This window comes from Acipenser ruthenus, chromosome 12 (genome assembly GCF_902713425.1).
Source record: "Acipenser ruthenus chromosome 12, fAciRut3.2 maternal haplotype, whole genome shotgun sequence".
Lineage (NCBI taxonomy): Eukaryota > Metazoa > Chordata > Actinopteri > Acipenseriformes > Acipenseridae > Acipenser > Acipenser ruthenus.
Window position 1 is genome coordinate 13,646,037 of NC_081200.1, and position 26,897 is coordinate 13,672,933.

Consider the following 26,897-nt stretch of genomic DNA (forward strand, 5'->3'; position numbering starts at 1 on the left):
TATTACCTTTCAGATCTTTAAGGTTTAGATTTCCACAGTACAAGTTTTGGTTGATTGTCCGGAGATTTCAATGAATCCTCTTTCTTCAATGCTGCAGAAAGGGGGGGCGTAAAATGACAAGTTCAATGAATATAATAAGTACAGTATAACCCTGCTTTAAGACCACCTCAATGTAAACAACCCCTAATGATAAAGGCCATGCTTTTACAGTCCTGATATGGTCCTATTAGTCCTGCATTCAATATAAAGGCAGTCACACACAGCTTATACACAGAAAAATATTTTTTTCCAAAAGACTAAAACACCACGTTAAATCTACTTAGCAAATGAGGGGACAGTAGGTAAAATATTTTGGAATTATTTCATTAGCTATAACTTCTCTTCTTTATCACTTTTTATATATCAATGTTTTTACTTACAACGGAAAGGTCCATGACCCCAGTAGAAATTAGGTCCTTTGCTGTAAAAATAATAATGAAAAAAAAAAAAAATTAAATAAACACAAACAAGCAAAACTATTTTTTTTTTTTTTAGTCAATGTTTAATATCACAGAAAAAAAAAAACCCTGCTGTAATCTATATTCCTTTAATCAATTATCACGGTAATGTCAATGATTATTCAATATTTTATACCATACTACAGTATATGGAATATTCATGTTCTGAAATCATCTGAAAACTGTTCTATTAAATGTATTACATTTGATTTAAAGAGAAATCTGGCATGTCTGAAATAACAAATGTATTCTTTTTGTATAGAATCTCTGTACTGTACTGATTATTTGTATGTCATCACTCAAGGCAACTGTCACACATGCATACTCTCCAAGTATGGCTGATTTCATGAACAGAAAATAATATACAAAGTAAAACTAAACAAGAAAACTACAGTTAATTTTAGATCTGTACCAAGCTGGTCAATAAGACATAAAGGGCTTGTTATTAAATATTTCCTTATACAGTTTGGTATTCCGTGTAGTTAAAGTATTGTTTTCAATAATGTAGTTCCAGTATTGTTTTCAGTAATGTTTTCATGAGTAGAATCAACATACCTTTCACTTAAATTAGGTGAACAACGCATTTGTCTGCAATAGCAATAAAACAGCAGGGACAGCAATACCACCACAACGAAGATGAAAGCCAGGGTTCCAAACAGAATTCCAAAGAATGCACGAAGATTCATAGCCAGGTATTCACAATTTTCACCATATGGTGTGTACATTTTAAATGGAACACATCTGTAATTCAAGGAAATTATATCATCAAATATATGTGATTTTATACAAAATCTGTCTTCATGTAAGCTTTACAGTAGGGAATTCAACACTATTCACTCTCTGCTGCTGTGAGCTGCAATGTCACACTTGTTTTTTTAATATTGTATTGGACACCACACTGTATATTTATCTATATTATTCCATTCCACTGCTGATATAGTTTGCAACTACCAGCACTCTGATCACAATGTCAGAAGTGGGTGTAACTGATGCAACTGCAATATAATGTTTGCTGCTTGACAACCTGCATGGAAGAATCTAGCTTGGCATTTTGTGAAGCCAATGATTTATACTAAAAATTGTTTATTTTATTGTATATATTTAGCATCATGACACATGCAAATTACATTGATTAACACTTTTATAAATAGTATATAATTTGGAGTTTATTCACCTTTTTTATGCAAACTGCTTTCATTTATAGTTTAGTTTCTAATGTGTGTTTTTCTAAACCAGAGGGGTTTAGAATGGTTGGTTGTTGGTCATTTTAAAATGTGCAATCAATTGTATCATATAGTGTAAATTATTTGATTTGCACATACTGTAAATTTAATTTGGACAGCAGATTGTTTTTATAGTTTTCTGTAGAATCATGGTTCATGGTCAAAGCAGCATTTAATATATCAATAAATTCTGAATACCCTCACTGCAATTAGAATGATTCAATAAAGTATAGACTTTTTTCAGTACAATCCTTTTTCATTTAGTTTGACGTATTTTAACCTAAATAATTGAATAGTGTTGAAAAAATCCACACTTCTTGTGCCTTGCTCTACCCCTTACTTACTTGCACATGGGTCCATCAACGTAATGTTGGCATGTTCCTCCATTCTTGCAATAGTCATTTGTTAAACATAGAGAGACACACAGAAAGCCAATTTTTGGATCAAACACTGCTGAATAACCCTTGATTCCTTTACTAGCACAGTTCATATGCTGTGAAAGTTCTTCAGCAGTTGCTAGAAACAATAAGAAAATAGATTATTATTATTTTTTAAAACATAGCTATCTAACCTATAAATAGGACTTCTGTTTTTCTGTGTTTACTTTGATTTTGTTAATGTGTATCTGGGCTTTTTAAATACTGTCTGGTATTGTTTTCCCTTTACTATTTGATGGTATTAGCGATCATTCTTAGTCGTTCTGGATTCAGTTGCTCCAATAGTGAGTTCTCTCTTTTTTTTTTTTTTAACTAGCATTATTCTTGCTTTAATTCTACTTGCTGGGGCTGAGCAGCCTTCCTCATCCTATTCAAATCATGTGACAATTCCACCACAGATGAAAGCTTAAAAACTGTATGTAACTGAAAAAAAACCAAAAAAAACTTCTCACCTCTGTTAACATCTGTGATATCAGCTTTAGTCACAGGTTCAAACTGCACAGTATCTTCTCTTCTCCGTCTCTGCACTTTGACATTTAAAACATCAATGATGGCTTCTTGTAATTTATTATTTAGGAAATCAATGTCTGTAATGCTGGCACCATAATCAAACAAGGACAAGAACTCAGCAGTCACCTGATTATTGACAAGTCTGTTTAAACACAAAATAAATAAATAAAGGAAGGTTAGTCACACGTTATTTCTGTTTAACCAGGTAACATAGAACTACTGCATCACATACTGTCTGAAGTTAAACTAAGTATTAAAAATTAACGAAGGGACAAAAAGTGAAAGAAAATATTTGTAAAGGACAGCACTGGTCAGAAGTCAATACATTTTGAACTAAGCAAAATACAAATGCATCTGAATAATTATATTGGGCTGTAAATGTAAAAAATGGGGGTTACCTACACGTTTAAAAATCATAATAAGAAAGAACATTGGTGATGTAGGCTTTTATGGGTGACTGACCAGTAGCCAAATATGTCAACTACTTTGAAGTAATACTTTAAGGTGACCGAATTGAAATTTACAGGACATATTTTAGGCGTATTTGATTATATTTAACCTGTAGTCATTTAAACATTTGACAAGGTACTTACTTCAAGGTGATATCTTGATTTTTAGCAAAGGTTTTCACAGTCAGGGTCAACATCCGCTGACCTACCTATTGATTGAGATATACAGTTTTTTTTTAGATTTAGACACACTTGGAAAAAAAAGTCCACAGCTTCAATGTGTTTCTTCTTGGAATTTTAAATAATAATAATAAAACAAGTAGCTGCTAAATAGGTACATCTGTTGGGCTTTTATGAAGTAATTTGGTTTATACTTAATCCGCTATTAATACAAAACATTGTCTGAAAGGTAGCATTTGTTTTGTCACCTAGACATAAGCACAGTCAATGGATCATTACGCGCCTGGGGCCGGTTTTTCAAAACTTTTAATCTGGATAACAGTGATCCAGATTTTGTAATCTTATATTTCCTATACACTCTCTCATCAGCATCAAAGACGCGGTCTGTTGAATGTCTGTTTCAAGGTGAGTTATATATTCTTTCGTTAATTAAAACCCTCCTTTTCCAAGTGCAAATTAACTCCTGATAAATTATGACAATTAACATGGATTTGCTTTTAAATTCTCACACAAACAAAATAAATAATCGCAAGAAGCCCTGCTCGTTAAGATATTAACATTATTTCGTAATCAACATATTTTCGGAAAACACATTAGGACAATTATTTAATAATGAAATAGGCCGCTTGAAAATGCCAAAATCAATGCTACATACCGATTTCTTAATTAACACTGGAGTTTACAAACTTTTGAAAATCCTGCCCTAGTGTGTGTTTGCTATGACAATTCAAACAAAATATTGATGTTCTATGATCATTTAAAAGCTAAATCCACCTCTGCAGTAGGATCACAATAATCCTGGTATTTTGGATCAAAGTAATCCCGACCTCCTCTTTAAATTTTGAAAAACCCAATTGCAACATGATTAAAAATGTGATCGAATTACCAAAACGAAATCTGGATCACAGTAATCCTAATCACATTTTGATATTTTGAAAAACCCAATTTCACAATATAATCCAGATCAAATGCAGAAATCTGATTACCAAAGTTTTGAAAAACCAACCCCTGCGGATTAGTGGGACACAGATAACCAATATCAACTGCCATATGTGCACTAATTGTACACAGAGAACATGGAACTCAAAATTGAGATGACATTTTAGTAAAAATATATGTGAGGTTAATTGAAAATCTTACCTTAGTATCAATCTGTTTTACTAGAGATACATATTCTGGACTCTTAACATCACTAATGGCCTGTTGGTTATAATCCCCCTTCAATTTAAGAGTTAACTTGAGGGATCTCTTTGGTGCACCTGTAGATATAGAATGAAATTTCACTGTGCCTTTGCTAAATACAAATATTGTACTTTCAAAAGGTATTAATTCCAGTGTAAAAGTTTAGGAAACCCAAAGTACAGTATGTATTGTAAGAAAACATTATTTTTAGCATGCAAGTAACATACATACATATCCCCTGCCTGGGATACAAGTAACAAATTATTACCATGAGAAAATTGGTCACCCAAACGGCCAAAGCAGCTAACTCAAGACCATGGTGTAAACCCACATTCACCTTTCAAAATGAGTTAAGGCATCACATGCACAAAGCCCTGGGCCTTTGCCCCCCTTAGTAATATGATCTAGCTAATTTATCATATTTTAAATATTAAATATTTATCATATTTTAAATATTTAAATATTTACTCCAAATCGCATTGAGCACATAGGGAAGAATGCCAATTACAATTCTAAAATGAATTAAAAAAACTCCTAAGGACTACTCACAAGACCCCCAATTGAATGTCTGAATGGTTTATTCCTGGTTTGGTAACTTTATTGTGTGCATCCTCCCTTCTGAGAAAATCGTGCTAATGATAATGTGGAGCTTTCAGAATCTAGCCCAGATGTGTTTTAAGTCTGAGCGCAATCTGCATGTACAATACTAGTACAAAGAGGTTGTTTCTATTTACATTTTACCTTCATGTCCAAATGCACACTGGAGAAAAAGGGCTTGGACTACAAAGACAACCTTGTAACTGAAGCTGGAAAAAAACTTACATTATGAAAAACAGCCCATTGTGCCTCTTATTAACTTACTTGCTAAAGGCTTTGGCTCAAAAGTTGCCCCAGCTACACCACATTGTTCCCCTGTGTATGGACTGGGGCATGTGCAGGTGGCTTTACAGCCATCAGCTGGGATTTGAGTGCAAGATCCTCCATTGTTACAGAAGTCAGCTGGGCAATCGCCACAACTATTGTTACAGAGTTTGCCATCGCCTTGAAAAAAAGAAAGAACATAATTTGAAAAGAAAGAAAGAACGAAATAACGAAAGAACAACAGCTGCATATAGCTCACTTCCTTACAAACCACATATTATTTTACAATAAATATACGATATACAATAAAAATACAACAAAAACAGAATCTGTAAAAACAGTAACAGAGATGGAAATAAGACTCCTGTTGCAAAGCGGTTTGATCCATTCTTGGTTTTAATTTTGAGTTTAATCAGACCTACATGAGCTTGTGACCTATACACTGTTGCTAATCAAGCTCGTAGTAAACCCTGTAATAGGTGAGCATGCTATTGAATAGTTTTATTTCCAAATCTGTGTAATCATGTTCTGTTACCTGTATAACCTTGTTTGCAAGTGCATTTGTAGGATCCGACAGAGTTGGCACAGTCAGCATATGGAGAGCATGAGGGCGAGTTCAAACATTCGTTAATGTCACTGCAGAATTGTCCATCTCCTGTTTGATGCAGAACATATTTAAGATTGATGAAGGCATTCATTTCACTGTACAACATCAGTGTGATTAGTAGAATGGTGACAGTTACAGTTGTGAATTGCGACTACATCTTTAGTGTATCCACATCTAAAGATATTGTACCCTCATCAAAAAAAAACAACAAACACCACTAAACCATTACAATTAAGAGGGTAGTCGATAACGCTGTCTTTGTAAAGTTTCATTCTATAAATATATCTGGCCATTCATTACATTACCTTGAAATCCTTGCTTGCAGAGACACTTGTAAGACCCAATTACATTGGTACAGTTAGCGTTCGGTGAACAAGGTGAGCTGGTCTTACACTCATCAACATCAGTACAGGATGTTTTTCCATCTCCTAAGACAAACAAGGAAGGTTGCATTTAAGTTTACTTTGTTTTAATTTTATAAATTTATATCAAAGTCAATGAAACCCAATATTTCAGTGATTGCAATAAGAACTGCTCACAAAGATTGCAATTGTCATACAAAATATAAGGTCACTATGAAAATAAACTATGACAATGTATTTGGATACTACTTTGTCTTTGAAAAAATATAAAGATTGGTTAATTTCGGCACCTTTTAATGTGGTTATTTTAATGGCACAAATTTTGACAATTATGCATTTTTTTCTGAGCAACCAAGTGTTCCACTGCTTTGGATGATCAGGTGTACTGCAGCAGCAATGCAACATGGTCAAGAGACTATTGCCCAATGTGTATTGGAACTTGCAAATGATACAAAGTAAGATGCAATTTTCCGTCCTCATTTCTGTTACCTGTATACCCTGGATTGCAAGTGCATGTGTAAGATCCCTCTGTGTTGGAGCACACAGCATTTTGAGTGCAGAGTGACAGCGTAGTACACTCATTAATATCAGTGCAGTTCTTCCCATCTCCTGTGATGAAATAGAACACTTTTTCAATGTCCTTACTCATACTGTAGCAATGATTATTCCAGTTTGATACATTTCACCATCAAAATTGGCTTCAATCTCAATATGTTTTGAAATACAACTCAGTGTTGCATCTTAAAACATTTCTATGACCCAATTACAGTAGTCTCTGCATATAGGAACACCTCGGCTAAGAGAAACGGATTTTGCCCATTGTAAATGCTCCGTCTAAAGGAACAGGAACTTCACTTAAAAGAACACCTTTGTGGCACCGATAGCGATCTGTTCACAACTGATACAGTACTGTTTTGTAACCTGATAACTCATCATCATCAAACTTAAATTCAAATGGTTTATTCAATCTTTTCAAAAGTGACTTGTATCACGAGATTGTCTTGAGGCACACATTATTGGTTTATTCAATCTTTCCAGAACTGCCGTCATTTAACATTGCCTAGTTTTGTATTCTGATTTCCACAAGTGCACCTCATCGCTACAAAATGGCATGCAAACAAATACTGAAACGCAGCGCTGTTTCTCTTGCTACAAAAAGTTGGAAATTTTTCTAGCTCTTGAAAAAAACCTGAATCAGACAGACGTGGCTGAGCAACTTGGTGTTTCCCGCTCTGGTGTTGCTTCACCATTCTGTTAAATAATTGCGTGCATGTCTTGAATATTGCTCCTGTACATGTATTCATAATTCATCTAGAGCTGCGTCTGCATTTTTTTAATGTGTGTAGGGGTGCTGTGTTGATTTAGTTTGACAGTTAGTTTATTAAAGTTAGTTTGTCTGTTGCTTTATTATTATAGTGTATTAACATAAACTTGCCTATTGCTTTTCTCTTACTTATTCTGTTCATTTCATATGTTGATGCACGTGCGTCATCACAAGTAATACATATTTATTAATTCATTGATTCATATTGTGTCTGGTGGTCAACTTCGTCTTAGAGAACAGTTCAGCTAAGAGAACACTTTGCTTGTTTCCTGAGGGGTGTTCTCTTAGCCGGAGACTACTTTACTGGTAATTTTCCCTCAACGCAGCAACTCCCTACAAAGCTAAGGAGAAGTGAAGGTCAAACCAAGCTCATCTTTACACACAGGAGCTCGACAGTAGATGCCGGCAAGCGATTGCAGAGGTCCGCTTGAGCTCACTGTGCGCCTGGCCAGTGAGGTGACTCAGTCTTTGGGTTGGACAATAGTGACATTTTCAAATATTGATTGTGAGCTAAAAATGATCACAATAATCTAGATGATCTTAAATCATGTTTTAACTTAACTACTATTTTTTTCTTTTAGACACAATTCGCTAATGACGATATTGAGTAAACAGTTTTGAGAATCTAGTCCAAAGAGTCCCTTTCAGTCATCATTTCAGTTACCTGTATACCCTGGTTTGCAAGTGCATGTGTAAGATCCCTCTGTGTTGGTGCACGTAGCATTTTGGATGCAGGGAGAGTTCTTACATTCATCATTGTCAGTGCAGTTCTTTCCATCTCCTGTTGAAATAAAGATTTATCAACTTAGACACTTTTTAATGTGGTTATTTTAATGACACCAATTTTGACAATCCTGCATTTTTTTCCCTGAGCCATCATGGAGTGTTCCATTGCTTTGGATGATTAGGTGTACAGCAGCAGCAATGCAAAGTGGTCAAGTGACTATTCCCCAATGTGTATTTCTATGAGTCCCTCTTACCCAAGCCATTCACTGAATATATTTGTCACATTACCTTGAAATCCTTGCTTGCAGACACATTTGTAAGACCCAATTTCATTGGTGCAGTTAGCGTTCGGTGAACAAGGTGAGCTAGTCTTACACTCATCAACATCAGTACAGGATGTTTTTCCATCTCCTAAGAAGAACAAGAAATGTTGTATTTTAGAAAAAAGATCTTTATTTATTTCATATTTGGGTGGGGTGGGGGGGTGTATGCAATAATTACGTTTTTTTTTAAGCCTACCTGTTACAAAATAGAACTGACTGTTTTGAATTAATGGGAGGAGTGGGGTGGCAGCAAAAAAACCAAGAATTTCTTGTGTGCATTGCAATTAAAAATACACAAAAATAAATTATGGCTTGGAAAATGCAAATGATACAAGCAAGTTACAATTTTCAGTCATCATTTCTGTTACCTGTATACTCTGGTTTGCAAGTGCATGTGTCAGATCCCTCTGTGTTGGTGCACATAGCATTTTGGATGCAGGGAGAGTTCTTACATTTATCATTGTCAGTGCAGTTCTTTCCATCTCCTCTTGAAATAAAGATTCATCAACTTAACACTTTTAATGTGCTTATGTTAATGGCACATTTTTGACAATCATGCAACGTTTTATGTATTGAGCCACCAGTAAGTGTTCCATTGCTTTGGATGCACAGATCTACTGCAGCAGCAAAGCAAAGTGGTCAAGCTGTTGCCCAATGTGCTTTTCTATGAGTCTCTCTTACCCAGCCATTCACTGAATACATTTTCAACATTACCGTTAAATCCTTGCTTGCAGACACACTTGTAAGACCCAATTTCATTGGTGCAGTTAGCGTTCGGTGAACAAGGTGAGCTGGTCTTACACTCATCAACATCAGTACAGGATGTTTTTCCATCTCCTAAGAAGAACAAGAAAGGTTGCATTTTGGAAAAAAAGGTTACTGTGTTTTCATTTTATATTTGGGGGGCAGTAATGACATGTATTTTATAAAATACAGTTGAAACTATTTTGTTTTGAATGAAGGAGAGTGAATAAAAAAAGTTTTTTTAAGATGTGTGTGCATTGTTATTAAAAATACACATAGAGAAGTTAGACCTCAACATAGCACTGTGAGACGAAAGCTACAGTCACATGAATGTTGTACTTAAACTCGCAAATGTAAGGCAGCTGTAATTTTCAGTCATCATTTCTGTTACCTGAATATCCTGGTTTGCAAGTGCATGTGTAAGACCCCTCTGTGTTGGTGCACGTAGCATTTTGGGTGCAGGGAGAGTTCTTACATTCATCATTGTCAGTGCAGTTCTTTCCATCTCCTGTTGATGAAAACAGTACACGTTTTCAATTACCTCACTCATAATGAAAATTAGAATTATCTTCACATAGCCTTCCTAACATACAGAAGTCATGTGAATTATTTGGCTTATTCTCAATTATGCATTAACTGTACATCCTGGTATACAGGTACACCTGTAACTCCCAGGATTATTGTTGGTCAGCATGTTAGTGGCAAACAGTTTGACCATATTACCAATACATTAGTAAATAAAACAAACCTTTTCAATTCTCATACTCATAAACACATTACATCCTCTTCAATATCGTTAATCTAATTATTCCCAATGTCCAAAAAGTTTATAGGATTACTGAACTCATTCTTTAGTTACTGTGGCCAAAATCAACAAAACTGAACAAAAAGTGAGTCGGCTGTCAGTTAAAATGTTCTAGTTGGTCCGCGTTACTTCTTTATTATAAAATATAGTCAAATACTTTTAAATCTATATCAACATCATTACAACACAACAGCTGAGGTTCACTCAGTAAATACCATATATTCACCTGCAGAGCATGCTCATATTTAAAACAAACAACTTTAATAAAGTAATTTGAAGAAACAGAAAAATGAATAACCTTTATATCCTTCCTTGCAGTTACACGTGAAGTTGTCCCTAATGCTTGTGCACAAAGCAGTGGATGGGCATGGATTGCTTAAACAATGGTTTATATCTATAGAGCAAAAAAGTGAAAATGATTATTTAAATTAGCATTTCTACTGGCTGCATTCTCAATTGGCTGAAGAACCATTTGAATGGGTGGATTTCAGTGTTCAAACAAAAAGTATTTATCTTAAATTATTCACTTTAAAGAATGTTTTAAGAAAGGCGTTATTGTTTTTTTTAAAGTCCATTTGAAATAATTCAGTCAGGAGGGTTTATTAGCTATTATTACTTTGTCAAAGTATCGTTTATCAAAAACATTACTTAAACAATAAGCATTTTGAATAGGTTCAGTAGTTCTTACAATAGTGTCTCACTGATTTGTTCAGGGTACTGATGGTAATATGTAAAACACACACACAAAAAAATTATAGTCTTTCTTTTATGTCATTTTTTATACAAATACAGAGATGGCTGTCAGTGTTTTTGTAACTATATGCTATTAGCCACATTACTTTCACTGTATTGTAATATTTGGACAGTTTACATCTTCTGTCAGCATGCATTTTATTAAGATAGCCTGGTTCGGACTATCGGTTAGTTTGGTCAACCAGCATTCATATTAGTACTAAAGAGTAATGTATTTTGTTACCTGAGCATTGAATGCCATTCCCCTCCTTGCCAGCGGGACACTTGGTACAGCCTGTTGTTTCATTGCAAACTACTCCTGGATAACAGCTCACAGTTTCACAAATGCTTTGTTTTGTTCGACAGTTCTTTCCTGTGTAACCATCATGGCACTTGCAGGATGTTTCCTGGGAACAAAGAAGGAAGGAATTACACTCAAGAAAAAAAAAAATATATATATACTTTTTTTTTTTTTTACATGTTTTAGAAATGGATAACATGGTATTTTTTGTATTAATATTTTCATTATTACGTGGACAGATATACATCCAGCAAGTATTGACATAACCTGGGCTCTGTTCAGCTAATCATGGAAAGAGTGTAATTTTCTATTACTCTCCCATCCATGTGTCATTCATTTTTTTCTGGTTTCAGTTTCTTGTTTTGTCATTATTTTTCATCAGCTAAGCAAGGTTCACAGCCACAGGACTTGCAGAAGAAGACAATTTCAATGACTTTGGTTCAATATCACACAAGGGGTTTTTGTTTTATTAATGTGTGAATACAGGTAAGAGGGCGAGACTAACACTTACTTGATTCGTGCCTTCCACACCTGTGTGAGCTTCCCTACTTACAATTGTGTTGTGATACACTGTGATACAATGAGTTAATTACTGCTGTTAATGAGATACATACATTGCGTGTTTGATTTTAAATTATTTACAGTAATGCTGTAATTGTATTGTATTTTTGTAGTATTGAATCTCAATGTGCCCTTTGTGGTTGTGTATATATATATATATATATATATATATATATATATATATATATATATATATATATATATATATATATATATATACTGTTAATAATGTTGCTATGAAGAACTAAGGGAAGGTTTTGTATATGTAGTATGAAAAATAGATTAATCATAGCGCATTTATGTCACGTTAACAAAAGACATCTAGAATAGTTGCATTTTAACACACATTTCTATATGTACTACTCACATATAGCATAGAGTCACCGACTCTAGTGGTATCACCATAGACAAATTCACCATTGGTCCCACAGTCACACACAACAAACATTGGTTCCAAAATAGCAGTCATATTATTTTCTCCAACAGCTTCAATTGTTACTGTCAGTGGCTTCACACTTGTAGGAATCCAGGTGAGAATCCCACTTTCTAATGATAAAGAATCAGGTCATTCAAACAAACTTTTCAATGAACATTTCTATTACTTAAATCAATTGCATTTGGGAAACTATTACACTGAGATTCAATTCAATTTATTTACATTGAGAAAGACTATTCCTCGAAACATTTGTCACTGAATTTATTATGTTTCTTAAGTATTTCAATATTTATGGTACCACAATTTTATTAAGCAGTTGTAATGAGTATGAAATTCACTGGTATTAAATAAGGACCACCATAATATCCAAAACAACAGCTGCACACATATCATACATATGTAATGTTACATCATATTACAATATTATAACAGATTAAAAATGCACCAGGAATTAAACTGATCCAAGAAAGACCAAACTTCACCTGTCAAATTGACATCGTCTAATGTAATAGGGGTGAATTTAACTTGTGACCCATCATTTGTTTTTGCAGTGTATGTCTCTGTAACTGTTTCTCCAATATTGGCTGTAAACTGTTTCATTCCTGTGATGTTGGGTGGAAAAGACTCTGAAATGGAAACAAAAAGTTTTAATTTCCAAGCAGCATTCAAGAGTGCAATTCAGACAAGCCCAGTTCACGCTATTAATTAGTTAGACTTAGCTGTTTTAACTGGGGGACTGGTCTTCCATTTTGGAAAATGTTGCTACAGTGGAGTGGAATTCATCGAATGCCTGTTCCACAGTACAGCACTCATAACAGCCAATTTTGCAATCAAAGTAAGAGAAAATACAATTGCCCTTCTGATTCTGAAGAAATCTGAGTCAGGCAACATGCACAGCGCACCTTACTTCCCTGATTGAAACTGGTTTTCTGTAGTGCACTGTGTACATCATAACCCATGGGGTAACTGCCAAGATCACACTGAGTTTATTTTACACAGTTTGACAGATGGATCTTCAGCCATTTATGGGTTATTGTGCACCATGACATAGCTTTGTAAGCTTCATGCTGTATTTTTTTTTATGTAACTATCCCATTCAAGGCTTTGAATGTGTTTGTAAAGACTGTAAGAACGACCTGTAGTAAGGTCAAATCAAGAACTGTCCAAAGTCAGCATATTGATGTTATGTTTCAAATATGTAACAGGTTCAATGAACAAAAAATGAAGATGTCTCTTAGTGTAGTTGCTACTATTCAGTCAGATTTTAGAAAAACACTTTTTTTGTTGTTGTTGTCATATTTTTAAAATGCATTTTTGTTTGTATGGCTCTGTACGGATTCCATTTTAATCCATATGGCTCCTAACTCTCATCGGTGGCACATTAAGAGAGTCACAATGTCAAAACCTCTTGTCAAAGACACTGAAAAGGGAAAGCTGAATGAAACATTAAACTTACCAAGTGCTTTCTTAGTCTCTACAAAGCTAGTTAAAATTTGCTTTGTGGCCAATCCTATGGTCAAATTGCCAGTGCTCATTCCATCAAAAATACAACTAACATCATTGCCACATGCTGCTTCTACTTTGGCATAGCCATCTAGCAATTTAAGATCTTCCAGGAACACAGGTTTGAAACTTGTATCAGCAGTCCTGCTTTGGATTGATTTGTTTGTACTTGGGAATAGGCTTTCTTGGCCAGCATCCCCTGTAGAAAAAAAAAGTCATACTTTTAATATCATGTTTTATCTCATTCACCAAGCTACAGTCATTTTCCAAGGAAATGCACAGCGATACTGATTTAACACAATTTTCCTGTTGAAGATCTATTGGTTCTTTGCTTGTATTTTATACTTCATGGAATATGGAGAAGACATTGCTATACATGAAACATTGCTGGTTCCTACTACACAATTACTTAGGGCCTCATGCACTAAACAATGGTAAATTACTTGAAATACTGCGTGGTAAGAGAAACCCATACGCAAAAAGGAAGGCGTGACCGCTCTATTCACTAATATAATAATATGCACGAATAAGGCGAGCTAAATGATTCATTTGCCAGTCATCATTGCATACAAAATGCTGCACATGTTACACACCCTTTAGTATATGGACACTCCAAAGGACAGGTAGTCCGACTCTTACTCTGTCAGAATGACAGCAACCAAAGAGACACCAGCCGGCACCAGCTACATCTTCAGTGTGTCTCCGTAGGATGAGGGGAGGTGGCCCGGTGTTACGCAGATTTCTATATCCCCATAGAATTCTGTATTCCCTTAGATTTTATTTTATTATTAAACGCTGATGTACAGGTAAGTAAGCTGGGCTGAGTTGAGTGGGGGACGGAGGGGGGGTGATGCTGGGATGCCAGAATCACCGTCGAGCCCTCTTGAGGTGTCGTGGGCTAGTCGACGAAACACTGAGGATGGAAGGTGCCCACTTGAAGACCCCAGGGATGTACCCTACTTAGCTCAATCCAGACGATTGTCATGCTGATGCGCTGGGGAGGCCACACTGTGGTTGATCCCCGGAGCCAGCATCGCAGCCATTGTGTGTGCTGATGCACCAGGGAGGCAAAATAAGCTGATCCCTGGAGCCAGCATTACACTTCAGCCATTAACACCAGACAGAAGGATATCTACATCATCATATGGAAGGAAGCGCAAATGGATGGAGACACATGTGGATCACATTAGTTTACTGTAAAGCACCTTAGTTGGTGCTTATCTTGGCGAGAGCAGAGTTCAAATCAGCATGAAGTTTTAACATCTACTCTCGTGTAATGGAAATCATAATTATTATTATTTTTTAATTTAGTCGTCGCCAATTATTTTTTATTATTTTCTCCCAATTTGGAATGGCCAATTATTTTTAGTGTCAGCTCACCGCTACCACCCCTACACTGACTCGGGAGGGCAAAGATGAACACACGCTGCGTGTGCCATCAGCCGACTGCTTTTTTTCACACTACGGACTCACCATGCAACCCAAGAGCTACAGCGTCGGAGGACAACGCAGCTCTCGGGCAGCTTACAGGCAAGCCCTCAGGCGCCTGGCCAATTGAGTGCCACCTCCTGGCAGCTCCCGTCTTCCGTCGACAAAGGAATAGCCTGGACTCGAACTCGCGACGTCCAGACTATAGGGCACACCCTGCACTCCACACGGAGGGACTTTACTGGATGCGCCACTCGGGAGCCCCTGTATCCCCTTAGATTTGACGCCTGTGTAGATCAAGATCGCTATACGTGAACGCTTGATGTTTCTGAACAGTATTTACATGTAATAAAATTAAAATGTGTTTTAAAAGAAAAATACAGTTTATAAGGTTACTTTTAATCAAGGGTTTCGTGTAATGAGCAATGCAGGAGGCTGTAGAAAATCAGTGGTGTTAAAGGAAATGATTATGTAATACAGTTCACGTGCAGTCATCTTTTGATAAGTTGCATTTTCAGAATCATGTCATTATGTACAGTATTACAACAATGTATGTTAATATATTGCCCTTAATCCACAAAACCAACGAAATACATCCTATGTAGCCTATATATGACATTTTATTTGTAGTGTTCTGTGGAACATGGGCAATCGTTTATCCTGGAAAAAATTAAATACAGTACCTGAAAGCAGATATACGCGTTTATCATGTTTCCCACACAGCACTACTTGTGGTCTGCTCTATTTATATTGTCATTTAGAAAGCCATCGCCTGGTTTCAATAAGCAATAAACTTAACACGTGCTGAGACACTTAGGAAAGTTAGCACCTTTAAGTAAATATGGTTTTTATATCAAGTCCCTCCCTCGTGGTATTAGGGGAGATAATTTAAATACATTTCCATGGATTACCATTATAAATGACTTGCACGCCGTATATTATTTCCACGCAATTCATTTCGTGTGCAAAGTCATTTTTTAGCATTGACAGGCTTACTGCATGGTAAACTGGTTAGCACTGGTTAGCACTGTTTAGTGCATGAGGCCCTTAATGTGATCAAACTTACTCCAATGGTCTCGTCACAAACAGAATAATGCGACCAGCAAAGGTACCAGAATGCAGTGTATCTATAGTGTTGCATATCTTAGCTTAACATTAAAAAGTTATCATATTATTAGCTAATAAGAGGTAGCTAATAAGAAAATGGATTTGAAAGCATTGATTAGCCCTCCTAATGCCACCCATAAGAAGATTAGAGCAGGGTTACAACAGTTAATAACACCTCTAACTAACACCATAGTTGTAAAGATCATTAAAACAGAGCACAACAACTGAACTTACAAGTTAAGCCAAATGCGTATATTTCAGACTCTGTACTTGAAGGTGGAATGGTATCTCCATTTCTCTTTTTAAGGTCATCACTTTGGTCACCATTCCATTTTCCTGATGGGTGAAAAAAACAATCATAAAATGCATCTTCTGAACAGTTTTTCCCTAATTTTGTAACATTGTCTGTTTTATTTTATTTTCAAACTTATAAACGTAGCTCCACAATTTCTTTCTTTTCTGCTAAACTGGTTTTGTTCCAATTCCTACACAAACTTCATAAAATGTCAGTGGATGGATTTGGCACACACACACACTACTTTTTTTAAATTACACTTTTAAATGTATTTAAATAGTTCACTTTTGTTTCTTAATTAGCTGGTGCTACATTTTTTGCAACAGACAGGCTTGTTCTTACCGAGAAGGCCTTCAGTTTTGTTTTTATATTTAGAAGGCAGGTTAATAACAGCATTCATCAGTGAAAAGGACGCTGTTACTTTAATTGAAAGGATTCCGCTAAATGTAGCTGAGACCGTATTTCCACTGCTTCTCTCAAGCAGGATTTCATCTGCTTCATAAAACTCTCCAGAGTCCAAAACTTGAAAGAAAAAAAGACAATATATATAAATATACACACACAACCCTTAAGCATGTACCTTACTGCAGTGCAGGTTTCATAAGCTTGGGCAGGTATCATATTTATATTGGTTTGTCTAGATGGAAACCTATTACATTTATTTCAGAGATGTTCTATGTTTTATGTATGCATCAGCTATATATGTATCAATTGATCGATGTTATTTTTTTTATTTTTATTTTTTTACAAACAACAGTTTATCCTTTATCCCTGTGTTGTTAGGGTTCAGTAACTGTTAACATTTCATTCTGTTGTTGCTATTCTGAATCTGCAGTTGTCTGGTGAAATCTTTACAACAGCAAACTGGTACCTTACCAGTTGTGAATTCTGATATTAGTTTGTTGTTTACGATAACATCAATTGAGTCTGTTCCTTTTAGGATCCATAAAACCTGGAATTAAATTAAACAACCAAAAATATAGATTAAATGCGTTGTTTTGAAATATTAGATTCTAGATTCTAGGATGACCACCATATGTCAGAGAGGGTGATGCAGCTGATACCAGTGTGAAAGTCAAGATATAGTGGTCATTTTGTATATACTGTACAGGCTGGTTTTCTCCACTTTATATTGTTAATGGATATTTGTTAATATTCATTTCAGGATTTACTAACTTTATTGAAACACTGTATGTTCATGAATCTAAAAAAAACAGAAGTCTATTTAGTCATTTGATAATACTTTTGAAACAACAACAAATAGAGCTAAACGCTGCTGAAATGTTTCTGAATGCTGACCTTTTGACCTTTGGTGACCACACCTATCAAAAAATCTGATTGTGACATACACTATAGAAAAGGTCTATCCATGTGTAGACACCACATATGTAAAGATATGTCAAGAGAAACCAAAGTTCTAGCCTGGTTAGGTCACATGAGGGGCAGGTCCATAAAATAGGTTATTTTTACTTTAACGTTCACAACAGTGATGTTCCTGTTTCTCAGGGTTTCCTCGAACTGAAAATATATGTTGTATAAATTATTAACATAGCGAACTAGACTGAAAACTATAGCTCCTTTGGGAATGCCTGCCACACTAAATAATATAAGAATACCTTGTTCTAAACTTACTGTGTTTGTTGTCCCATTTTCTTTATACTGAGCTGCAAAATCATTGAAGTTGGTGGCTTTTGAATTAGGAGTGATGACCGTGCGAGCCTGCAAAGTGAAACTGCTGTCTGAATCCTGAGCATTAACTAGGATGAAATCTCCCAGCCCATTAAAGGTATAGTGCAAATCATCAAATGATGCTATGTGTGGATCTCCACTCATCAGCCCTGTCCAGATACAAAAGGAAGAGTATTGCAAGTTACATTTGGTACTCACATTTATACAACCCTACTTTTTATTTTATGCTTATAACCACTAATAAGTCAAAGAAATGTCTCTTATACAGCGCTAAAGGTTGTTTTAACCAATCGGAACACAGATAGCAATTCATTTTTTTTTTTTACATAGCAATAGGATAGATCCAACCCAAACCATGTGAATATATCCTCATCCATGCAGTTACATTGATATAGGTATAATTATAGCCATGTAGTTTTTACTACAACCCGGATAAAACTTTCAACTTTGCTGACCTCACATTAGTTATCACAGATGTTGTTTATCACGTGGTCTTTGTTTTGTTATATGGCACTTTTCAAAAGCTGCTATACAGTGGAGCCATAATTAAAATGCAATCCTAGGGCATTTAATAAAATCATGGGGGGACATGTATCAAGCTTTTGCGACGGCATTAAGACCATAGCACCGAGTTTACGTCTGCCTTAATGTTGCCCTGTATGTATCATGACACTTTTGGCAAGTTAAGGCCGTGTTAGCACCGCCAAAATGCGCTCCGTCGCTCATTAGCCATGCATTTTAAGGCATGTCAAACCTTAATTATATGCATGAGCAAATTGTAGGTGGGGCTCATTTGTAAATGAAGTCGCTTCATAAATGAGATTTATGAAGCGGCAGAACAGCTGTGCCGGCCCTAAAGGATCCACAACTAAGACCAATTTCAAATTGGTCTTATTTGGGCACAAAGAAAAAGTTAGAAAGCAGCTGATAGGAAAGAGCATTATAGCAGCAGTCATAACATATTTCTTATGACAGAGAATGCAGGCACCTAACCTCCTTGAACAACCCAGGAACAAATGATTAAATTATAGCTCAATACCGGCTATTTCATTATGTACAATTGTTTGTATTCAGCATATAATAAACTTGGTTCATTAAGCTATCCTTTTCATTGTGTATATTTGGTTTTACCTGTCATATTATAATAATATAATATAAAGTCAAGACACTTAGTCAACACAGGTAATTTCTGCCTCTCCAGATGAGCTACCCGGGCTTTAGTGGATTAAAACCTGTACATTTTATTTAAAACAGGTTAGTCCATTTTGAACTGTCATTTCTGCCTCTCCAAATGACCTTCCTAATGTTCAATTGAGGTAGTCCATTTGGAGGGGAGGCGCTGTTTTTCAGATTGGTCTGTTAATCTTTGCTACCGGTAGCCCATTTTGAGCACCAGTGCAGTGCATTTAGCATTTAAATTTGGCAGCTTATGCCATGCCTCATTAATTTTGGTCCAGTTAATACATTTGGGATGAGGTCAAATTTGTGTCGCAGCAGAGTGCTACTTTACACTACGCCAATTTGGCGCTGCGTCAGTCGATCTTGATACATGTCCCCTATGGTCTACTAAGCAGTCTCAGGAAGTTTCTTCCTTCAAAAAAGTGTTTATTAAACTGGACTGAAGTACGTTTCACAAAATAACACAATAGATCCTGCTTGTCACCATGTCCTGCATGTCCGACATTTTTTGAGGTAAAGGGATCTTATGAATCAGTGGCTCCCAGAGGGAATACACCACAACTTTAGTGAGCAAACATCCATCATTGTATATTTAGTATATGGACATGGTGTAGGACACTGTATCACTGTAGCTCAGTTTCTAGCTGTGCTCTTCATTACACCAATTTCCAATTCAGCGGATCTTCATGTGTGAAAATGTGGAGGACTACCTGAGGATGGGGCTCTATAGGAGCTGCAGTCTCTCTGAGGTCTCTTTGTCTGGTAGTAGTCACAGAATTTTGGATCTTCTATGTCCTTACAGCACCATGTATAGGGCAGAATGTCTAAATCTGTGAGGCAGGGGGGATACTGGTTAAATAAACTTTATACTGGTTAACAATTCCTTAACAGTTATTATTATTATTATTATTATTATTATTATTATTATTATTATTATTATTATTATTATTATTATTATTATTATTATTACTACTACTTTGATTCTCCACAAATCACAGCGATTTCCGAAAATCTATACTTGACATGCTTTTTATAGAATCAATGGAATTCAGCTATATTTTAAGCAGAATCAAAGACAGAATGGGATGTTGTATACTGATACATACAAATTGATTGTTCTGGTTTCACTACATGCTTAGTGTAGAAGAACATTTGACATGCTTGTGCACAAAAGGTATCAACTGTGTTACATGGTAGAATTGACAGAATAAAAACGAAATGGTGAACAATTGTATCTAAATAAATGTATTACCTTCAGCTTGACTGCTTACTGTGATCTTTTTTGGGAACCTCTCAATCCAGCCGTTGTACAATGAGCCTTTTTTGTTATAGAGGCATCTGGCTCCTTGTCTAGAGGCCGAGGAAACACTGCGCAACACTGTAAAATCCCCATCTGATGAAAAAATAAAAAATGCAAAATATACAGCTCTGCGGTCGTTTGAAAAAGGTATGTTTATCATATTGAAACATTGGCTAACTGGTTCTTTCAGCAAAACAATACTACGGGCTTAAACCATACAATACAGCAAGCTACTAAATCCCTTGTTACCCTAGCCAAACCCTCTGAACCTGTTACACAATCAGGTAGTCATACCAAGTATCACAAGGGTCAAAATATGAGCACACAATTGTCTATCCTAAAGCTTGAATTGTTTTTGGTCAAATGGCTTGATTTTTAATGTTAAAACATGTCCAAGTGTATTACTCTATTCAATGAGATTCAAATAAAGTAATGTATTCAGAGGGACAGGCAGGTTTAAGTAGCTGTACCTTTATATGGGAGGAGTAGTTACCTGCCCAGGGGGGGGGGGGGGGAGTAAGCATATGATAATAGAGAGTTTGTGTACTTTTTAATAGTAAGCAAATTCTAAACACATTTAGCCATTGATAATTATAATTAACACTTTTATCTAGTTATTCCTAACAGAAGCCAGCTCACCTGTCCCAGTTCTACGGTATCTTCCATCTTGCCGTCCTTGCTGCAAACTGCAAGGACAGTCAGCCATATCTGAGGCCCATGTTGATACCTCTGGCTCTAGTTCAACCCATTCTAGACACTTCACTTTGAAGTTTTCTTTAAAGGTTCCTTTGGTCAGCTTGTAAATCCAGAGTCCCCTTATATCTGAAAACAAAGGTCAACAGATAAATGTTTTTTGTCTTGAATAAATATACAGCACCACTGAAATATTTGAGGAATATAAACACAACTGACATCTGGGGATGGAAATCATTAGCCTGTTCTCTAGAATGGCCTGTAGGGCCTACTCTAAGACTGATCTTTATGAAACATCAACAATTTGTGGTCGATACAACCATCTGAGGGGCCTGCTATCAGTTGCCAATCACAATCTGTGAGATCTGCCATGTTGCCATTTGTGACTGCAACAGGGACATAGAGCTGTTATTCATAAATTTTATCAGCTGAGGGTGGGCGGGTGGGGGACAAAAGTGTGTACTTCATATCGCAAGTGAGGTGAATTACATTTATTTAGGATACAGTATTTAAAATAATATAGCTCATCATTTTTTTTTCACTGATTAATAATAATAATAATAATAATAATAATAATAATAATAATAATAATAATAATAATAATAATAATAATAAAAATAAAACATACTTGAATTAGCTCCTATAAATCTGTCAGGTCGGTATTTATCCTTTGGTGTTTTTGACATCTGGCGATCATTCAGGAAAAAACCATCCGCACTTTAAAATAAACAAATTATGGTATACAGTAAATATGGTAGATACAACATTGTGATTTCTTACAAACAGAACTTCTCTTAAAAATAGATAAATAAGGAAGAGGTATATGAACTACTACTGTATCTGAATAGTAGACTTAAAAAACTCTGAACAATTGTATTAAAGCTGTAAATCTCTGCATGATAGTCTTTGTTTATTATCAACCCTATTTGATGTTTTTTTTTTTTTAAGATCCTTACTTGTCTTATTATTGCATGCTATGTGTACTGCTTTGTATTAATTAGTGTTTTTTCTTGTTTATTACTTCTGTTATGCAAATACAGCATCAAGGATGAAATACACAGGTATTGATTAAAAGTAATGCCATTGATAAATGTAAATGTTCACTAAATCGATTTCTATACAATACCTGTTGTAACCCATCAGAACACCTGTAGTGGTCAGTCTATCAGTGTCCCAGTTCATTCCTTTATCTTTGTAGAGCATCATGGCGTACGCCTCAACGCCATCTGTGGTGATGATAGCCTGGAAGGTGTTTGTCTACAAATAACAACATAGATAAATTGCATTTAACCAGGCAAAACCACTCACAACATATATTACAACAATTACAATACCAAATAAACTCATACCCATGGTCTAATTTTGATGCACAGTCAAGTTTACTGTTTAAAAAAATTGTGGAATATGTACTTTATCCTTGGCACATGGCTCAGCCATTTTGCTAGATGACTAAGGTCAAAGTGCCATCTAATAGGAAAGTAACCACATAGTGCCACACAGCTGGATCAACAAGAACCCACTGCAAACACAGCATGACAGTAACAACAACATAAAAGTAAACACATGCATTAAAATGTATACATATAATCTACACTTTGGAAATACAGTAAGTATAGAATACAATACTTTACCTTATCCTTAAACATTTCAGCTGGGTATGCAGGGATATTTTCCCATGTGATCTTGAGAGTCCATTTGGCTGAGTAGGTCACTTTCAGGTTAGTCTGAATCTTTGATTCTATGTCTTTTACAATAGAGTTACTTCTTGATATAGTTGAGTATTCCTGTTAAGGGTGAAGCAATATGTTGGTTGATCTTAAATTCGCTTGAAAGCTCTAGCCTCATGATACATAGACCTACATTGTTTGGACTGGGTATTTGAGTCAATTCAATCAGGCAACACAGTTTCTGCAGGTTTAAAAAACTGGTTTAAACCGATATTGATGGAGTAAATGAAGTTGAAAGAGGAATGCTCTTCTGATATTAGAATGAAAATTCATTTCAGTTTTGAATGCTCCCACTGTATCCAAAGTTTTGATGGTTTAGGATGTAACATATGCTGCCTGTTCCCCAGGGCATTCTAAAAATAGGTCTTTATTTCTATATAGGCTAAGCGAGGTCTGTGAAACCAGCTCTATATTAATAAAAATGTACACATTGTTATGAAACATATTTTGGAGCATATTTCTTGTATTTTGTTTTTTTAATTCCACCACTCACCTGATAATAGATGTTTCCTCCAGAGCTGAGATCAGCATCATCCCAAAATGCAGCTAACATAGCAGGCTTTGAGGAAGTCTTGAAGCCTTCCGCAAATGGATTAGTATATTTCCTAATTTCACTATTGAAAGCTGGAAATATTATTTGGCCATTGTCTGTAAACTGAAAAAAAATTGATAACAAAACATGCTTCTCATTATTCATGCTGATAACTTTGCTCTCCAGTCTAAGGTCTACTGTAGATCTTTAAACAGAAATAAACTAAACCAGAAGAAACACCTCAGGCATTTCATTTGGTGTGTGTACTGAAGGTAGTCTTGTGTGGTTTCTAATTAGTTACAAAACAATTGATCTTTTCCGAAAAAAATATTTTCAGTCAGCCAAGTGGCAATATATGTTTTAATTCTGTCAGGCAATAGTTTGCATCACTTAGTGTAATAGGACAGAGGCGGAGCGACCATGCACACTGCAATCAAGCTTCTTAACCACTCTGCAAGGAATAGTTATAAAGCTTTTAACCTCATCTCACAAACAGGGTCACATTACATCAACGACAGTAAAAATGAAGAATAGTCACATACATAAAGAGATTTGTACATGGTTGCTCCAAATGGAAATCCAATTTTAGGTTCCAAGAGTGCAGATGTGACCTCTGCATTCTTTTCTTTTATGCTTAAATCTCCTGAATTCACTCCAAATTCATAAAGTGCAACCGCTGTGGAAATACAGAGACAAAAATGAATGTCAAGCACTGTGATGAGGCAGAGTGCTTCATTGCTTTTGTTGGTATCATTTGGGTAGTTATGATTTCAAAGTCACCACTAGAGTCTTGAATACATTCGCAGTTCATATTTACAGTACGTGCATATCTGGGCTACATTTATCTTGAAAAAGCTATCTGTATCACATGTATAGCATAACTTTTTCTTTTGCATTTTAAGTCTGTTGGAAAATAGCAATGCAATGCTCACCAGGTCCAAGATCTTCAACTGTAGTTGTCAAAGGTATTGTTGTGGTCGGCTCTGGAATGGTAACGGTGGCCCCTGACATAACATATGTCACTGCATTATTACAGTTGCAATAACATTCCAGACATTACACATTAGTTGCAATCCAGAATTAAACATACCCAATTAAAAGCAATGTATATGTTTAGACCTTGACAAGACTTCATATATTCCTTCCTGAAGAAATCTCATTTAGAATCATCACTTGAACCCATTAAGAATCATAATCTGACCCGCGGGGTAGTAGATATGATCATCATTAGCTATTGCTCATTCGTATTTGCAATGGAAGACAGATGGAATATGGTGCAATGCTGTTGTAGTCTAATACCTGTTGTGGATGCTGCTGCTGCTGCTGTTGAAGATTCTGAGCTGTGTGGTGTTGTAGTGGTTGCCTCAGCTGCAAGAAAAAAAAAAAAAAAGTGCCACTGAAAATTAGATTTACAAAAATATGACGAGAGACTTCTTTTCCTGATGTCCAGGACTTTGCCTGTTGTGGATGCTACTGTCGATGGGTGTGTGGTATGAGGTGTTGTACCTTTTAGAGTGGTTGCCTCAGCTACAATAAAACAAAAAGATAAATAACAATTCTAGTGTGTCTTTTATTTAGATATTTTGTTACTTTCGCGTCTTTCTATCATGTGGGTTTTTGTGTTGTTGTTCCCTCTGTTGTATAAAAAAAGCAATAAGAATTCTAATCAAGACTTTATTTTCTGATATTTTCATTGTTTCACTTATTTCTGTCATGACTTTACCTGTTGTAGATTCTGCTGTTGTTTGATTTGTGGTGGGAAGTGTTGTTGTTCCTTCTGTAGAGGTTGCCTTAGCTAAAGCAAAAAAGACAAACATGAGTTCAACATTAGATGTACATGTACAAACATCTAGAGAGAGGTTTTTCTATAGCTGACTTATTTTCCTCATCTACAGTACTTTACCTGTTGTGGATGCTGCTGTTAATTGTTCTGTGGTGTGTGGTGTTGTGCCTTCTGTAGTGGTTGTTTCAGCTGTAATAAAATAAAAATAATAATAGCAAAAAAAAAACAATATGAATTGAGATATTAATTTAATATTTGACATTTTAATTGTTTCACTTCTTTCTATCATCATTACCTCTTGTGGATACTGTTGTTGATTCTGTGACAACTGGTAGTGTTGTTCCTTCTGTAGTTGTTGCCTCAGCTACAATAACACACAAGCACATTTTTAATTAAAAATGTAATTTCCTAACATCTACTAAGAGGTGTTTCTACCTTCTTTAACTTCATTTCCCCATGTCCAGTAGTTTACCTGTTGTGAAAGTTGCTCTTAACGGATCTGTGGTGTGTGCTGTTGTTTTTCCTTCAGTAGTGGATGGCTCAGCTATAACAATAAGGCCAAATATTAATTCAAAGTTAGATTTACAATAATCTAGAGAGGTTTGTATAAGTGTAAATACCTTTCCACATAAGTAGAGCATTACCTGTTGTGGATGCAACTGTTGATGGTTCTGTAGTGTCTGTTGTACCTTCTGGAGTGGTTGTCTCAGCTGCAATAAAACAGAAAGACCAAATATAAATTCAAATTCATATTTATGAATTCACATTCACATGGATGCTGCTGTTGTTGTTGATTCTATGACAATTGCTATAGTAGTTCTTTCTCTAGTAATTGCCTCAGCTGCAACAAAAAATGAACAAATTCAAACAAGATTCTACAAAGACATTTTTTGTTGGTCTTGTGTATCTCATGCCTTTTACTTTACCTGTTGTAGATGCTGCTGTTGATGGTTCTGTGGTGAGTGTTGTTGTATCATGTGGTGTTGTTGTCTGAGCTGAAATAAAACAGAAAGACGAAATATAAATATTGTGGTGATGTTATTTTTTTAGTTGTTGTTTACTCTGCACAAGATCAGACATTAATTCATAGTTAGACACAAAAGAGTCTAAGAAGGCATTTTTTGTTGGTCTTGTGTATCTCATGCCCTTTACTTTACCTGTTGTAGATGCTGCTGTTGATGGTTCTGTGGTGAGTGTTGTTGTATCTTCTGGAGTGGTTGTCTCAGCTGCAATAAAACAGAGAGACCAACTATAAATATTGTGGTGATGTTATTTTTTTCAGTGGTTGTTTTCTCCGCTGCAGCAAACAAGATCAGATATTCATTCATAGTTAGACTCACAAGATTCTAAGAAGACATTTTTTGTTGGTCTTGTGTATCTCATGCCTTTTACTTTACCTGT

General features: G+C 35.6%; 1 protein-coding gene across 1 annotated transcript in view; it reads right to left on the reverse strand.

Annotated features, from left to right (window-relative positions):
* LOC117416867 (mucin-4-like) overlaps positions 1–26,897 on the reverse strand; it is a 28,490-nt gene that overhangs the window by 1,372 nt on the left and 221 nt on the right. The window contains exons 2-41 of the mRNA XM_059034207.1: positions 26,423–26,491; positions 26,141–26,206; positions 25,969–26,040; positions 25,792–25,860; positions 25,617–25,685; positions 25,437–25,508; positions 25,013–25,081; positions 24,646–24,717; positions 24,256–24,389; positions 23,675–23,836; positions 23,086–23,238; positions 22,581–22,711; positions 22,083–22,171; positions 21,401–21,583; positions 20,714–20,854; positions 20,172–20,291; positions 18,226–18,431; positions 17,470–17,545; positions 16,936–17,115; positions 16,533–16,634; positions 13,717–13,962; positions 12,743–12,886; positions 12,192–12,370; positions 11,207–11,369; positions 10,529–10,624; positions 9,817–9,933; positions 9,396–9,518; positions 8,647–8,769; positions 8,297–8,413; positions 6,798–6,917; positions 6,252–6,374; positions 5,875–5,994; positions 5,340–5,519; positions 4,437–4,555; positions 3,261–3,325; positions 2,610–2,809; positions 2,065–2,236; positions 1,053–1,238; positions 420–460; positions 7–91 (exon numbers count right to left, since the gene is read on the reverse strand). Of these exons, the coding sequence (XP_058890190.1) occupies positions 18–91; positions 420–460; positions 1,053–1,238; positions 2,065–2,236; positions 2,610–2,809; positions 3,261–3,325; positions 4,437–4,555; positions 5,340–5,519; positions 5,875–5,994; positions 6,252–6,374; positions 6,798–6,917; positions 8,297–8,413; positions 8,647–8,769; positions 9,396–9,518; positions 9,817–9,933; positions 10,529–10,624; positions 11,207–11,369; positions 12,192–12,370; positions 12,743–12,886; positions 13,717–13,962; positions 16,533–16,634; positions 16,936–17,115; positions 17,470–17,545; positions 18,226–18,431; positions 20,172–20,291; positions 20,714–20,854; positions 21,401–21,583; positions 22,083–22,171; positions 22,581–22,711; positions 23,086–23,238; positions 23,675–23,836; positions 24,256–24,389; positions 24,646–24,717; positions 25,013–25,081; positions 25,437–25,508; positions 25,617–25,685; positions 25,792–25,860; positions 25,969–26,040; positions 26,141–26,206; positions 26,423–26,491 (4,943 nt within the window). The 3' untranslated portion in view covers positions 7–17. The remainder of the gene's footprint in view (positions 1–6; positions 92–419; positions 461–1,052; positions 1,239–2,064; positions 2,237–2,609; positions 2,810–3,260; positions 3,326–4,436; positions 4,556–5,339; positions 5,520–5,874; positions 5,995–6,251; positions 6,375–6,797; positions 6,918–8,296; positions 8,414–8,646; positions 8,770–9,395; positions 9,519–9,816; positions 9,934–10,528; positions 10,625–11,206; positions 11,370–12,191; positions 12,371–12,742; positions 12,887–13,716; positions 13,963–16,532; positions 16,635–16,935; positions 17,116–17,469; positions 17,546–18,225; positions 18,432–20,171; positions 20,292–20,713; positions 20,855–21,400; positions 21,584–22,082; positions 22,172–22,580; positions 22,712–23,085; positions 23,239–23,674; positions 23,837–24,255; positions 24,390–24,645; positions 24,718–25,012; positions 25,082–25,436; positions 25,509–25,616; positions 25,686–25,791; positions 25,861–25,968; positions 26,041–26,140; positions 26,207–26,422; positions 26,492–26,897) is intronic.